The sequence below is a fragment of the Leopardus geoffroyi genome, chromosome X (assembly GCF_018350155.1).
Source record: "Leopardus geoffroyi isolate Oge1 chromosome X, O.geoffroyi_Oge1_pat1.0, whole genome shotgun sequence".
NCBI lineage: Eukaryota > Metazoa > Chordata > Mammalia > Carnivora > Felidae > Leopardus > Leopardus geoffroyi.
The window spans coordinates 51,087,016-51,102,937 of record NC_059343.1 but is presented as its reverse complement, the minus strand read 5'-3'; the positions used below and the strand labels follow the sequence as shown (position 1 = coordinate 51,102,937).

The window sequence follows — 15,922 nt, the reverse complement described above, 5'->3', positions numbered from 1 at the left end:
TTGAACCAGCTCTGCATCCCAGGAATGAATCCCACTTGATCATGGTGAATAATTCTTTTTATATTCTGTTGAATTTGATTTGCTTTGCTAGTATCTTATTGAGAATTTTTGCATCCCTATTCATCAGGGATATTGGCCTGTAGTTCTCTTTTTTTACTGGGTCTCTGTCTGGTTTAGGAATCAAAGTAATACTGGCTTCATAGAATGGGTCTGGAAGTTTTCCTTCCCTTTCTATTTTTTGGGATTCTTGAGAAGGATAGGTATTATCTCTGGTTTAAACGTCTGGTAGAACTCCCCTGGGAAGCCATCTGGTACTGGACTCTTACTTGTTGGGAGATTTTTGATAACCGATTCAATTTCTTCGCTGGTTATGGGTCTGTTCAAGCTTTCTATTTTCTCCTGTTTGAGTTTTGGAAGTGTGTGGGTGTTTAGGAATTTGTCCATTTCTTCCAGGTTGTCCAGTTTGTTGGCATATAGTTTTTCCTAGTATTCCCTGATAATTGCTTGTATTTCTGAGGGAATGGTTGTAATAATTCCATTTTCATTCACGATTTTATTTATTTGGGTCATCTCCCTTTTCTTTTTGAGAAGCCTGGCTAGAGGTGTATCAATTTTGTTTATTTTTTCAAAAAACCAACTCTTGGTTTCATTGATCTGCTCTACAGTTTTGTTTTTTTTTTTTAGATTCTATATTGTTTATTTCTGCTCTAATCCTTATTATTTCTCTTCTTCTGGTGGGTTTGGGGTGTCTTTGCTGTTCTGCTTCTATTTCCTTTAGGTGTGCTGTTAGATTTTGTATTTGGGATTTTTCTTGTTTCTTGAGATAGGCCTGGATTGCAATGTAGTTTCCTCTCAGGACTGCCTTCGCTGCGTCCCAAAGCGTTTGGATTTGTTGTCTTTTCATTTTCGTTTGTTTCCATATTTTTTTTAATGTCTTCTCTAATTGCCTGGTTGACCCATTCATTCTTTAGTAGGGTGTTCTTTAACCTCCATGCTTTTGGAGGTTTTCCAGACTTTTTCCTATGGTTGATTTCAAGCTTCATAGCATTGCGGTCTGAAAGTATGCATGGTATGATCTCAATTCTTGTATGCTTATGAAGAAGGGCTGTTATGTGACCCAGTGATCTATCTTGGAGAATGTTCCATGTGCACTCGAGAAGAAAGTATATTCTATTGCTTTGGGATGGAGAGTTCTAAATATATCTGTCAAGTCCATCTGATCCAATGTATCATTCAGGGCCCTTGTTTCTTTATTGACTGTGTGTCTAGATGATGTATCCATTTCTGTAAGTGGGGTGTTAAAGTCTCCTGCAATTACCACATTCTTATGAATAAGGTTGCTTATGTTTGTGAGTAATTGTTTTTTACATTTGGGGGCTTCTGTATTCGGCACATAGACATTTATAATTGTTAGCTCTTCCTGATGGATAGACCCTGTAATTATTATATAATGCCCTTCTTCATCTCTTGTTACAGCCTTTAATTTAAAGTCTAGTTTGTCTGATATAAGTATGGCTACTCCAGCTTTCTTTTGACTTCCAGTAGCATGATAAATAGTTCTTCATCCCCTCACTTTCAATCTGAAAGTGTCGTCAGGTCTAAAATGAGTCTCTTGTAGACAGCAAATAGATGGGTCTGTTTTTTTTTTTTTTTTTATCTATTCTGATACCCTATGTCTTTTGGTTTGTGCATTTAGTCCATTTTCATTCAGTGTTATTATAGAAAGATATGAGTTTAGAGTCATTGTTATGTCTGTCGGTTTCATGCTTGTAGCAATGTCTCTGGTACTTTGTCTCACCGGATCCCCCTTAGGATCTCTTCTAGGACTGGTTTAGTGGTGATGAGTTCCTTCAGTTTTTGTTTGTTTGGGAAGACCTTTGTCTCTCCTTCTATTCTAAATGACAGATTTGTTGGATAAAGGATTCTCAGCTACATATTTTTTCTGTTCATCACATTGAAGATTTCCTGCCATTCCTTTCTGGTCTGCCAAGTTTCAGTAGATATATATGTCACGAGTCTTATCAGTCTCCCTGTATATGTTAGAGCATGTTTATCCCTAGCTGTTTTCAGAATTTTCCTTTTATCCTTGTATTTTGCCAGTTTCACTATGCTATGTCTTGCAGAAGATCGATTCAAGTTATGTCTGAAGGGAATTCTCTGTGCCTCTTGGATTTCAATGCCTTTTCCTTCCCCAGATCAGGGAAGGTCTCAGCGATTATTTCTTCAAGTACACCGTCAGCACCTTTCCTTCTCTCTTCCTCTTCTGGAATACCAATTATGCTTATATTATTACTTTTTAGCGTATCGCTTAGTTCTCTAATTTTCCCCTCATACTCCTGGATTTTTTTTATCTGTCTTTTTCTCAGCTTCCTCTTTTTCCATAATTTTATCTTCCAATTCACCTATTCTCTCCTCTGCCTCTTCAATCCGAGCTGTGGTTGTCTCCATTTTATTTTGCAGCTCATTGATCACATTTTTTAGCTCCTCCTGGCTGTTCCTTAGTCCCTTGATCTCTGTAGCAATAGAGTCTCTGCTGCCCTGTATACTGTTTTCAAGCCCAGCGATTAATTTTATGACTATTATTCTAAATTCACTTTCTGTTATATTGTTTAAATCCTTTTTGATCAATTCATTAGCTGTCGTTATTTTCTGGAGATTCTTTTGAGGGGAATTCTTCTGTTTCGTCCCTGGACGAAAATTCTTCTGTTTCGTCCCTGGACTTTGGATAGTCCCTGGAGTGGTAGGGAACGGCGGGGCAGTTCCCCTGTGCTGTCTTGAATAACTTGCATTGGTGGGCGGGACTGCACTCAGACCTGATGTCTGCCCCCAGCCCACCTCTGGGGCCACAGTCAGACTGGTATGTACCTTCTCTTCCTTTCTCCTAGGGGTGGGGTTCACTGTGGGGTGGCGAGGCCGGTCTGGGCTACTTGCACACTGCCAGGCTTGTGGTGCTGGGGATCTGGCATATTAGCTGGGGTGGATCGGCAAGGTGCACAGGGGCAGGAGGGGCAGGCTCAGCTTGCTTTTCCTTCAGTGATCCCCTTCGGGAGGGGCCCTGTGGCACCAGGAATGAGTCAGACCCACTGGAGGGATGGATCCGCAGAAGCATAGCCTTGGGTGTTGGCGCGGTGCAAGCATGTTCCCTGACAGGAACTGGTTCCTTTGAGATTTTGGCTGGGGGATGGGTAAGGAAGATGGCACTGGTGAGCACCTTTTTTTCCCACCAAGCTGAGCTCTGTTGTCTGAGGCTCAACAACTCTCCCTCCCGTTGTCCTCCAGCCCTCCTGCTCTCTCAGCAGAGCTGTTAGCTTATATCCTTCTAGATGTTAATTCCCACTTGCTGTCAGAACACACTCCTTCTGGCCCCTCCGCTTTTGCAAGCCAGACTCAGGGGCTCTGCTTTGCTGGCGGGCTGCCCCTCCACCCTGGCTCCCTCCCGCCAGTCCGTGTAGCATGCACCACCTCTCCGCCCTTCCTACCCTCTTCTGTGGGCCTCTTGTCTACACTTGGCTCCAGAGAATCTCTTCTGCTAGTCTTCTGGTGGTTTTCTGGGTTATTTAGGCAGGTGTAGGTGGAATCTAAGTGATCAGCAGGACGCGGTGAGCCCAGCGTCTTCCCACGCTGCCATCTTCCTCCAACCTAAGCAGATTTTTTAGATCTACTGTTCACACGTGTGTACTCTGGTGGTTTGGAGACTAGCACAACTTGAATAAATCCATATTGCCTTATTTCCTTCTCATCCTACTTAGAAATTAGTGAAAGGGGCAAGAGGAGAAAGGATATAAATTGGAGTCATCGGGTGAGGAATTGAGGAACAGGCAGGCCAACATCACACAGCTAGGAAGAGGCAGCCTAGCTCCAGTGTTCCTATACTTAACCGTGGCTAAGGCTTTTGATGAGTCCAAAGCATGGAGTTAGGACTGCATCTGCCTGCAAGGGGATAAATTTGGCTAGAGTGGAAGGTCTCTGCCAGGATCAAGATAAGGGTTGGATCTATAGGTGAGGGCTTGATTAAGGAGAGCTTTGAAAGATTGACTGTAGGGAGTTATTAAGTCTTTGTGAGCATGGATAGTGGCACCATCAAACAAGTTTTAAGAAATGCATTATTAATGAGTAGGTTAAGCAGAGAGAGAGACCTGTGGGCAGCAGGAAGGCCAATTGAGAGGCAACTTGAGGTGATAAGGGCCATACCTAGGATTGGCCATTGGAAATGAAGATACAGGGTCATATCTGAGAGACAGACACGTTGAAAAAAACAACAGCACACCAAGAAGAGGAATTAGAAATGGGAAAAATTAGGAAGGGTGGGAATGGGGGCATATGATAAGTTTCACATATGTTTTATTGGCAGTGTAGCAGGCCATCCAGTGAAATCTAGAGTAGGAAGTTGGAAATATGGGACTGGAGGTGCAAGAGCTGATGTCATGAGAAAGATGATTTCTCTGACTTTTGAATGTGGTAGTCAAGGGTCCAAAGTGGAAAGCTCATTCCTCAGTTTTCCCAGCCAGTTCGACTAGCTTGGGTCAACAGCAATGCCTGAATGAGTTATATTCAGCTCCAGTTTCTCATTTTCCTGCGTAGTAAAAGCATCCTATCAAACACAAAGGATAGTGAGAAAGAATACATTGTAATAATGAAATTTCTGTCCTTTGAGATGCTGAAATGTTAGCCTCAATAGAAAGCCAGAGCTGGAAGTGACTTAAGAGATTGTCTGTCTGGTTCAAGTCTGTAACTTTACTGATAAAGAGACTGAGACAGGTAAAGTAATTAGGTTCATTCAAGAAGTTACTGTCAGAGCTTCATTCAATGGCCAGTCTTTGCTTTATGCAACGATGCCTCCTAGCTGTTGTTGAAACAGCCTGGGTCATGCCTTTCCAGAAGTGGGGAAGACTGGTGTCCTTAAACACTTTGGGCAAGATAGACAGAATCTGTTTACAAGGCTGTATTAAAAAAAAAGACTATTCAGGAGAGAGAATAAAATCCCAGCCTATTTTATATGTACTTAAAAGGAATGAAAGAGAGGATTTTGCTCTTGTCAATGCCTAGTTGTTGAAGGAGGGGACCTTCTGAAAGGTTGGGGGCAGGCACCAACCGAGAAAAACTTATAGAGACAAAGATGCCTCATGTCCCTTCTTATTGTCCCGTGAAGCTTCTCAGAAGGCAGGCCCGGGTTAGCTACCTTCATGGCAATTGACACATTTGCTATTCTGCACAACACATTTTTATTTTTTAACATTTCCCCCTTCTGCTTCTTGCTATTAAAACTCTAATATTTCTGACAGTCACCCTGGATAATTATATAGCTATTTAGGGGTGGCACTGTTCAGCTAGAGGGAAAGAGCAAGAAAATGAAGACAAGTGTTATGGCTCTGGATAACTAGGATCCCAGGGATTTTTTTACGTTGGCAAGACCTGGCATTGGGAATACTCCTTACATGGCCCAAAATATCCTTTCTCAGACATACCAACCACTGAAGGAGATCTTGTGGACAGGCAGGGAGCCCAATGTACAGGATGACATGGGGATCCCTGAGGAGAATGAAACAACTGGAGAGGCAAGGGTGAAGCCTATACTATGATGGTCCTTCAGGGTGGTGGTTCACCAAGTGTGTCTGTGAACCAGCAGCATAGGCATCACATGGGAACTTTTTTGAAATGCAAATTCTCAAGTCTTACTTAAGACCAACTGAATCAGAGAGTCAGACTTGGGGGCCTAGTAGTCTGTGTTTTAATAAACCCTCCAGAGGGTTGAGAATTACTACTCTAGGTCATTCACAGGGTGGGCTGGTATTCCTGGAAGGAGAAACCAGCTGGGAGCCTTCTATCTGCCTTCTTGTGGGGGAATGGCAAAAGCAAAGTTGTAGAGTAAGGCCAGCTAATAATTCAAATCTGCTCTACCAATTAATAACTGGGTGACTGTGGGCTACTTGCTTTGTGTCACAGATTATCTTCAGTAAAAATGGGGATGTTAATGTTTACCTTGGTGAGTTATAAAGGTTAAGATCACAAAGTCCCTTGCCCAATGCCTCACATGTGTTTTCAACAAATATAGATTTTTCTTACTCCCTATTTTTTAAATATTTTTCATTGTTTATTTATTTTTTGGACAGAGAAAAAGCATGAGCAGGGGAGGGGCAGAGAGAGAAGGAGACAGAATCTGAAACAAGCTCCAGGCTCTGAGCTGCCAGCACAGAGCCTGACGTGGGGCTCAAACTCACGAACTGTGAGATCATGACCTGAGCAGAAGTTGGACACTTAACCAACTGAGCCACCCAGGCACCCCATTCTTACTCCCCATTTTACTTTCTTCCTCACTTTTTTCCCTGCCTTATTCCCTTCCCTCTGAAAGGGCCCACTGGCCACTCCAAGTCAACTGTAGACACATGCTTCAATTTTGACCAGAGACCAGGCTTAGAAGTCAAACTCTTAGAGGTCAATTCCTGTAGGGTGTTGTGGTCATATTTCTAGGTTAAAGGTCAGAAAAAATGGGTATGATAACAAATGTATCTACTTATAGTATCAATGGAAAAGAATATTTGATAATTAGGATTATCCTGGAAAATCTAGACAAAAATAAATAGGATCTCATTCCTTTTTTAAGAATGATATTATGACTCTTCCTCCTCACCATCTTCTCATTCATGCCCAAAAGTGTCTTTGGTGTTGGGGTACAGAGCACTGTGTGTCCCACTCACTGGCAAGTCTGAGCAAGAGCCAACCTATATTTGTTTCTCTACCTGAAATATTCTGGGGATTAGGAATTATTTTGTTAGAAGTCACATCAGCATTGTCCTAAGGCCAAGAGCTATTTGGGTACCTTGTTGGAGTAACCCAGTAAGTACCATCTCCTGACTTTATGTTGGACTTGCAAGATAAATGGGTGGGAACAATTAGGAAATTAAGGTTTTTGGAGGGGGACGGGGTATAAACCAGTTTAAGATGTAAAAAAATTAACAGCTGATATAGCTACTCCCAAATGGCCATTTCTTGGCTTTCTTCATTTTATAGCTCTGTACCATTTGATAATTTTATCAGCTCCTGCTACTTAAAACTCTTGGCCTTGGCTTTTGCAAGATTACACTCCTTGGTATCCTCATTAGGTACTGAAAGCTTCATTTGTTTCTCTGGCTCTTCTTCTCTTCCTCACCTCCCATTGTTGCTGTTTCCTGAGGTTTCTGATCTTCTTTCTTAGCACTTTCTTCCAGGGAAAACTTCATTGGTTTCCACAATTTCTGAGCCATTGACTCCAAAACCTATATAACTATCTCTCCTGATATCTCTTGAACTTGAAATCTACCTGCATATCTTGCTGGCCCCCCATATTCAACACATTGGAGAGAAAATTTGTCATCTCTTTTTCCCCCTCCCAAACCAGCATTTCCTCATGTAACTCTCATGACACTTTGACTTGAAACACCACCACCACCCCCAAATCTACTTTGATTTCTTCCTTTTCCTCAAACTAGATTTAAGAGCCTTCAAACAGGACTCCATCCTACCTTTCCAGCTGTCCTTCCCCAACTCCCCCAACCCCCTCTTCCCAGCCCTCTCCAAATTCCACTACTTGTTTGCCATCAAATTCCCCATAGTTTTCACCTCTGAGACTTTATGTAGTCTCATTCCTAATTCCTCTGCCTCAAATGCCTTTCCTGATCCCTCTTCAATATGTTACAATCCTACCCATTCTTTAAGGCCTATTTTCAGTGTCCCACAAAATTACTTTAGAGCCTAACAGCCACATATGTTCCTCCCTTCTTCTGAAGTCTTGTACTAGGCCAACATGTACCAAGTACTGTAGTAGGCACTGTACATACAGTACTCAGTTTGCCCTCTCTACTACCCTGCCTGTGAGGCAGATATTATTATCCCCATTTTATATATGAAGAAATTGATTACAAAAGTTGTATATCTTGAAACTGTTCTCCTTGGCTTTTGTGATATTGTGCTCCTTGGTATCCTAATTACATGCTGAAAGTTCCATTTTGGTTTGTTTCTCTGACTCTTCTATTCCTCATCTCCCATAGTTAAAAACTATGGGGAATTTGATGGCAAACAGGTAGTAGAATTTGGAAAGGGCTGTTAAGAGGGGGTGGGAGAGTTGGAGAAGGACAGCTAGAAAGGTAGGATGGAGTACTGTTTGAAGGATGTTAAATCTAGTTTGAAGAAAAGGAAGAAGTCAAAGTTGATTTGGGGATGGGGGTGGTGTTTCAAGTTTAGAAAGTCACTGACACTTTCTGAAGTAGGAAAGCCCAGATTTGAAGCTAGGTTTGCTTGCCCTTAACCATTTTGCATACTGCTTGAAGGGCATTCAGTGTTGGTGCCTGAAGGGCCTTTGATCTTCATGTAAGGACTAGGTAGGCCTGAATCACAATAAGAAGATAATGGTGGAGGCTCACTGAATGAGTGTTGTATGGAAAATGGGTGAGCAAAGTGCATATTTATAAAAAAAAATGTAGCAATTTAAGTCAATCCTGTATACAAAAGGAGGATTTGAAACCAATTTCCAGCCCAAATTTAGTTCACTTTTAAAACAACTCAGAGGACAGGGGAGTAGCGTCCCCTTATACCTGCTTATATTTGTGACTGGAAAGCACAGGAGCCCCATACAGCTACCAGCCCCTTCTGGATTAGTCTTCCTCTCATGTCTGCACACATATCCATCAACTCTGGGTTCAGTATGTTGTAATTCATGAAGCAGGTGGGGATATAGAATTATACATTTTTAACAGTATAACCAACCCATCCAATGGCATGATAGCTTATAAGAGCAGACACTGGAGCCAAATTGTAGCTGCATTTGAATTATGTCTTCAATACTTATCAGCTGTATAAATTTAGGAAAGTCATTTAACCTCTCTGAACTTCAGTTTCCTCACCTGTAAGATAGGAATAATAATAGTATTTCCTCATAGGGATGCTGTGAAGCTTCAATGAATTAATGTGTGTAAAGTACTTAGAATAGTGCCTAACATATAGCAAGTACTCTATATTATCTAATATTATCATCATCATCGTCATCATCACTATCATTATCATCACACCTTTAGCAAGTAGTAGAGCAAGGTCTTAAATCCAGGTGTTCTTTTCTACCTTCTCTATGGTGTTACTTTGGGAAACAAATGGTCTAGGAGGCTGGCCATCTGCTGACTGTAGGCAAATTACTCCTGTTGTATTATACGTGATCCATAAAATGAGGGCTCCACATTGATGATCTTTGAAATGGTTTCCAGTTCTGACTGCCTTTGATTCCAAGTAGGCCCTGACAACAGACTTATAGTTTGTTTATGGACCCTGGATCCTATATTGACCTTGTCCAGAGTATAGCTGGGATCTCTGATCTGAGGGCCTAGGCAGGTCAGCTGGACTAATTGGGGACAAGAGTGAGCCAACTGCTGCTGGGAAGAGCCAAGCATAAGGTTGGAAAGATGACTGTAGAAAGAATACAGGCAGTGGAATTAGCCAGACCTGGGCCTAGGGTACCTAAGACAGCATCATAGATAGTGTTCTGAGCAAAGGATTGGTAATTGATGCCAAGATACTCTTGACCTTTGGTAAAAAGCCAAGGATATAGCCTTAAGCTACAAGTCTTCATGCTGTGATTTGGGGCTGTATGTGCTTATTGAGCCCTAGCAACACCCAGTTGGAAACCATCTTTGGCAGGAGAGGGGAAATTTCTTTATGAAGATTTATTCTATTGAGGCAAGTGACCAGCAATTCTCCACTGAGGTCAGAACAAGAAGAAATTGACTTTCAGTGCAATTGGAAGAAAACAGGTTCAACATAAAAATAAATCTTCTCATAGGAAGGGGAACTAGTCACTTAAAGGTAGCTGTCCATATCTCCTTCTTTTGGATTCTTTAAGAATATGAGTTATATGGTTTGAGATATTATGGATGAAATTTTATGAGTTCAGTATAGCTAATGAGTAGACATTGGTAGTATGGTATGATGGGCATTAGAGCATATGCAGTCAGAAGGCCAGGCTCCATTATTATCAACTTGTATGATTGACCAAAGCACAGGTTACCTTTCAAAGCCTCAGTTTCCTTATCTTTAAAATATGGGTAATAGCGACACCTTGCTCATTCAGTGAGGATCAAGTGATACAGTAGATGTGAAAATACATTGTAAACTGTAAAGCATGAAACACTTGAAAGGTAGTGTTATAAAAAGTCCTACTGGAAATCTCTCTTGCATCCATGATCAGGAGCCCCCCATGCTGTACCTGACCAACAGAATGCCTTGCCTAAGTCAAGAGATCAGTTATTGGATATGTTTTCATGTGTATGCAATGTGTTATGTGCTAATTTCATGACCATGGGGTTATTCTCTAGTTGGCATATTGAAAGACAGACCTATGTGAGAGGATGCATATTCTATATTCTGTCTCTGTTGTTTTTGAACCGTTTTGTCTTTGGGCTTGTGGAGCCACAATTGCCTTAGAGAATCAGCCCTTCCTCAAAACAGATTGATGGAAAAGTTAACATATAGAGAACATGTTCAGAAATTTAGTGCTAGAGAGAGAATTCTTGAATCCCTTGCCTTGACAGGCCATATGTTCTCTATTCTAGAATCTGTTTCTCCAAATGCCAGGAAGATTGATGGCCCATATAGGCTGTAAACAGCTGGGTAAAAAGGATAATAAACAACATAGGGGTCTGGATGGCAGCCAGAGAGAGGCAGACTATTTTCTCACCCCCATCGTCATCACTGTGCTTAGATGAGTGTTGTGAATGTGTGTGTGTGTGTGGGGGGGGGATGTGGAACTGGGACAGATGTCTTCCTGTTACTGTGTGGATCACAGTCCTACTGGTCATATACTTTAATGACCAGGGTTAAGGTCTTTGCACAGCCCCTGTCTTGCTGCATGATCCTAAGTTCACTCCTTAGATTCCTTGTGACTCAGTTTTGCCATCTGTCAAATGCAGGATTCAACCTAGACCCCCTACGTATCTCATAGGGTGGTGGTACAAATCACTGAGTGAATTTATGCCAAGGTTGAGTTTTATGGAAACAAGGCATCACAGAAAGCCATATTCTTTCACACCCATGACCTCTCTGGATGGCATCATGTGTGGGTGAGACCAGGAGGCTGCAGGACTGGAGTCCATTGTGTGTGAGGAATGCCATGATTTGTAACCCCTTGGGAGTGGGTTATAGTGGTGTTAAATAATGTACCACCAACTCTCAATTGGTCAGTTCCAAGAAGGAGGAGGAAACAGGGAGGAACACAGAGAATCTAGAACAAATATGTTTGAGCTTCATTTTAGCTTTTGATTTTAACCTCTTCACCCATTCCAGACCCAGGGCTGCCTTTAAGCACTAAGAGAAGATGCATTGGAACTTTCTTTCTTTTCTGGGGAAGGATCTAATGAGTAGGGATAAAAGCATAAGGCTTATGGAAAGTTGACAAGTATTGTTTGTCTTGTGGTCCAGTGGAGCTTGTGCTTCCCAGTTCCATCTCCCTCTCCCCAACCCTTCACCACTAGTATGTCAGTTTTTCCATAACTAGTAGAGTTCTGTGGGTGGGGTAAAGGGCAAGTAAGGTAGCCAGCTGTGTGGACTGAACACATTCTCATTTTGTCTCCTAAGCTGATCACTGGAGATTCCATCGTTAGTGCTGAGGCAGTATGGGATCACGTCACCATGGCCAACCGGGAGTTGGCATTTAAAGCTGGCGACGTCATCAAAGTCTTGGATGCTTCCAACAAGGATTGGTGGTGGGGCCAGATCGACGATGAGGAGGGATGGTTTCCTGCCAGCTTTGTGAGGGTGAGTGTCAGTCAGCCTTCACTCCCCTCTCCTGTCTCCTTGGCTACCTGCCCCTGGCTCCCCCTTCACCAGCCTCTTTTCTCCTGTTCATTTCTCTCCTGGTGGCTCCTCTCACAATTTTTCCTTTTTTTTTTTTTTTTTTTTTTTTTTTTTTTTTTTTTTTTACTGAGGACTTGAGCCTCCTTTAATCTTTTCCCTTCTAATTTTGAGTCTTTTCTTTTTATCCCTTATTTATTTTAACAATTCCCATATTCTGCCTCCTGCCTCCTGTCTCCTAAGTATGGTGGCTTTGTACAAATCACTTCCCTTTTGGCCTTGATGGTTTTTGAAGACTCTTAACTTTATATTGTTGTGAACTTTTGCCTTTCTTATATCTCTTCTTTTCTGATTTCATTATTTTCCTTGTCTCCCCTTTTCTTTCATTTTATAGATCTCTCCCTTTCTTCCTCCTCCCCTCCTCACTCCTCTCTGCCTCCTTTGTCTTCTTTCTCTTATTTAGGAAAGCGTGAACACGCCTGTGTGTTGTCTTCAGCTATTAATGTAAGAGTGTGGGCTCTCTACCCTCTCAGGGGCTAGAGTTTACTGATTGCATATCTTACTTTGAGTGAGGTGACTGGGATTTAAGATGTGTTCAGGGTGGGAAGCAGTCACCTTGACGGGGCTTTTAAGGTCTTGGCCCTTTTGACATTGTGCCATGAAGAACCTGGCCCTTAATAGAAGGGGCTCTTGAGAAAGGTTTCCTTAGCAGTTTCTGCTTCCTCTGGGTTATCAATTAGCAGAATGCTATGGGGAAGAGCACTGGCCTGATGTCTCAGCTTTTGGCCTTCCTTAGAGTTATGAGCTAGAATATGTTTTTGTTTTTTTGTTGGTAATTGTGGGCTCTGATTCCCCCAACCCCCATCCACAAAATGGTGTTGACAGTTCTTTCATGCCAGTAGAGATCACAGTGAAATGACTTTGTGGCAGTACAAATACGAAAGCTACATTAGGGTGTCTTATGATCATCCCTACCACAGCCTATCACGTTTTGTTAGTTTCTTCTGTAAGATACCTGATGCCAAACAAAATATCAGAGTGGCTTGGGCTCCTGGAAGACGAAGGGCATCAGGATTATCATGACATTGTGACATGAGGGAAGGAGCAGGGCATTTGGAGTCAGATAACCCACAATGCAATTTCAGCTTTACTACCTCCCAACTCCATGGCTTTTGGAAAGACTTCAGTTCCCTGAACCTTGATTTCCTCATCTGAAAAATAAGGATAACAGAATTTTATGAGGATTAAATGAGATCACATAAAGGTCTAAAGTGTTTAGCACAGTGCTTGGCACATGGTGGGTAACTGGCAAATGGTAACTTGATTTATCACCAGTATTATCCTCCTCATTATCACCCCACCACGTTATTAGCTCCAAAAGGTCTATGTATCAAGGCTGGCCTTAGTGGTTAAAAAAGGCCTCCTTTCTTGGAGGACTTTAAACCTAGGAAACACTGTTATCTGGTTGGAATTATTTAGGTGAGGTCAGTACTCAGAAGCAGAGAGGTAGACAAAATGATCTTTCATCCTCTTCTGTCCTGAAAATCTCCTAATGAAATATCCAATCCTTTTTCCTCTATGTATGTGGCATCTTCCGTCAGTCTTCAAGTGTCATCTCTGTTCCAGCTTAGCCTTGCTGCTTGATGAATTGGTCCCAGGGGTAATCAGAAAGAAAACATCAGTAACCATGGGTCTTTAGGATTAGTGTGTGGTCCTGTAAAGAAACAGCTTGTGTGTCTTGTGCTGACAGACCCTTCTTTAAAGGAAGGATTAAACTGTACCCCAGTGTTACCCCAATTCAAATGTATTTGACTTTCTGTGAAATGTCATTTTTATAATAAACAGCAAATAAATGGATGGGGCAGAGTGATTCAGGGAGGCAAATGGCAGAGCCAAGCTTTAGCATATCAGTGAACTGGCATTTATGCTTCTGCTTCCAAGACCAGGAGAAGCACACATTCCCAGCAGCTGAAGCTTACCTTTGAGAAGACCACTGACTGGCTCAGGCATGCATGACAGAGTCTAGCCTAGGGTTTTCTGCCCTGGCTTCATGATGAAATAAATCACATGGGTGAAAAAAAAAAAACATCAAAATGTGTTTTTTTTTTTTTAAACATCAAAACTCAGGCTCTAGGCTAGTTAAATCAGAATCTTTGATGTTGAGAACCACTGCTCTATACCAGAATAGTGTTGTATGTAACTGATGAATCACTAAATTCTACTTCTGAAACTAATATTATATTGTATGTTAACTAAAATTTAATAAATAAAAAAAGAAATATAATGTTAGCCACAAATGTGAGTCACATGAATCACAAATTCAAGCCACAAATATAATTAATTTTTTCTAGTAGCCACAGTAAAAAAAGTAAAAAAAAATACAGGTGAAATTAATTTTAATATATTTTCTTAACCCAATGTATCCAAAATGTTATCATATAATATATATTATCACTATGAAAATTGTTAATAATATATTTTTCTACTGAAATTTGGTGTGTATTCTATGATGGCAGTATATCTTCATTTACATTAGTCACATTTCAGGTGTTCATTAGCCACATGTGGCTAGTTGCTACTGTATTAGCACAAGTCTAGACTGAGGACTGTGATAACAGACTAGGGCCGTTAATGATAGGGTACAAGTCATAATTTAGAGATCCAGTATTCTATCTACTATACTAATATTTATTCTTTGAGAAATTAAGATCGCATTACATGTTGCCTCAGATTGTATCCAGAATGGGCATTTGATCATTGTGAACCTTTTTGTTTTAATAATAGTTGAATTTTTCACACCTCTACATGGGAGTACATGGAACCCTAGGGGCCAGCTGTTGTGGTGTTATAAGTAAAAAGAAAGGGGGTCAGGCTGTTTCATGAATGATGTGAATGATATGAATATTTTTGTGGTGTTACCAGTAAAAGGAAAGGGGGTCAGGCTGTTGCATGAATGTTATGAATATTATCTCTTTCAATTCTCCTTTATGACAATTTATGTTTAGGTTTACATTTCTGGTGGGATTTTGTGATACTCAAGGGATTGAATGATGGAGGTTGTATAGACTCTTATCTAGTAGATATTTTCTAGTAGTAGATATTTTAAAATAAAATTGCTGTCTCCATTATTCTACATTGATTTTGGTTGAGGTTAGAATGGTATTATGGAAATGGTACTAGCTATATTAAGAAATGATAGACCTGAGTCCTAGTCATGGATCTCTCAACCATTTGGTATATGATCATGGGCTTTTATTTTCTCCTTTATTTCTGAAGCACCTTCTAGAATTTATTCAAGCTCTGATATGTATAGGTAGGACATAGAAGGAAATCACATTGAACTATTGAATCTTTATTAGTGCTGATGTAGTTGGTACGTACATGGGTAACTTTCTGGGATACTGCACCTTCATGTTATAGGACAGTGACCTGCTTTATCCAGACTCACCTTGACCTGAGATTCAGTAACTCCTTGAAAACATCATCCCTAGGTTGTTTGGCACATAACAGGAAGTATATTAGGAGGGAAAAAACTTTCCACTGAACTCCATACCAACTAGACACCTTTGTGGATCACTGAACCAACTTGGTCACTGATGTAGTGGGGCATCCCCATTCCCTACCTGGAAGTCCCATTGTTGTATGAGCACCCCAGTACTAGGATAGATAATCAAGGGTTCTTAGGGTAGTTCTGTCCAAGCTAGTCTTACTTTTTATTAAGTTAAAATCCAGTGTGGAGTCTAAGGAATGCAAATTCTTTTAGTTTCCAAGTTTTTAGTTAAATTCCAGCTAATTAACATACAATGCAGTATTAGCTTCAGGTGTAGAATTTAGTGATTAATCACTTCTGGTGCTCATCACAAGTGCCTTCCTTAATACCATCACCTATTTAACTCATCCCCCCAACCTGCCACACCTCCTGCCACCACCTCCCCTCCAGTAACCACCAATTTGTTCTCAATAGTTTAGAGTCTATTTCTTGGTTTGTCTCTCTCTCCCCCTGACCCATGTTCATTTGTTTTATTTCTTAAATTCCACATATGAGTGAAATCATATGGTATTTGTCTTTCTCTGACTGATTTATTTCACATAGCATTATTTCTCTAGCTCCATC

General features: G+C 41.1%; 1 protein-coding gene across 7 annotated transcripts in view; it reads left to right on the top strand.

The window, feature by feature from the left end:
* Positions 1-15,922, top strand: part of ARHGEF9 (Cdc42 guanine nucleotide exchange factor 9) — a 202,132-nt gene that overhangs the window by 52,852 nt on the left and 133,358 nt on the right. For 6 of the 7 annotated variants that reach the window (XM_045470629.1, XM_045470631.1, XM_045470624.1 and 3 more), the window contains exon 2: positions 11,593-11,772. The exons of the other annotated variant lie outside the window; for it this stretch is intronic. In XM_045470629.1, the coding sequence (XP_045326585.1) occupies positions 11,593-11,772 (180 nt within the window). The remainder of the gene's footprint in view (positions 1-11,592; positions 11,773-15,922) is intronic. 7 annotated transcript variants of the gene reach the window in all.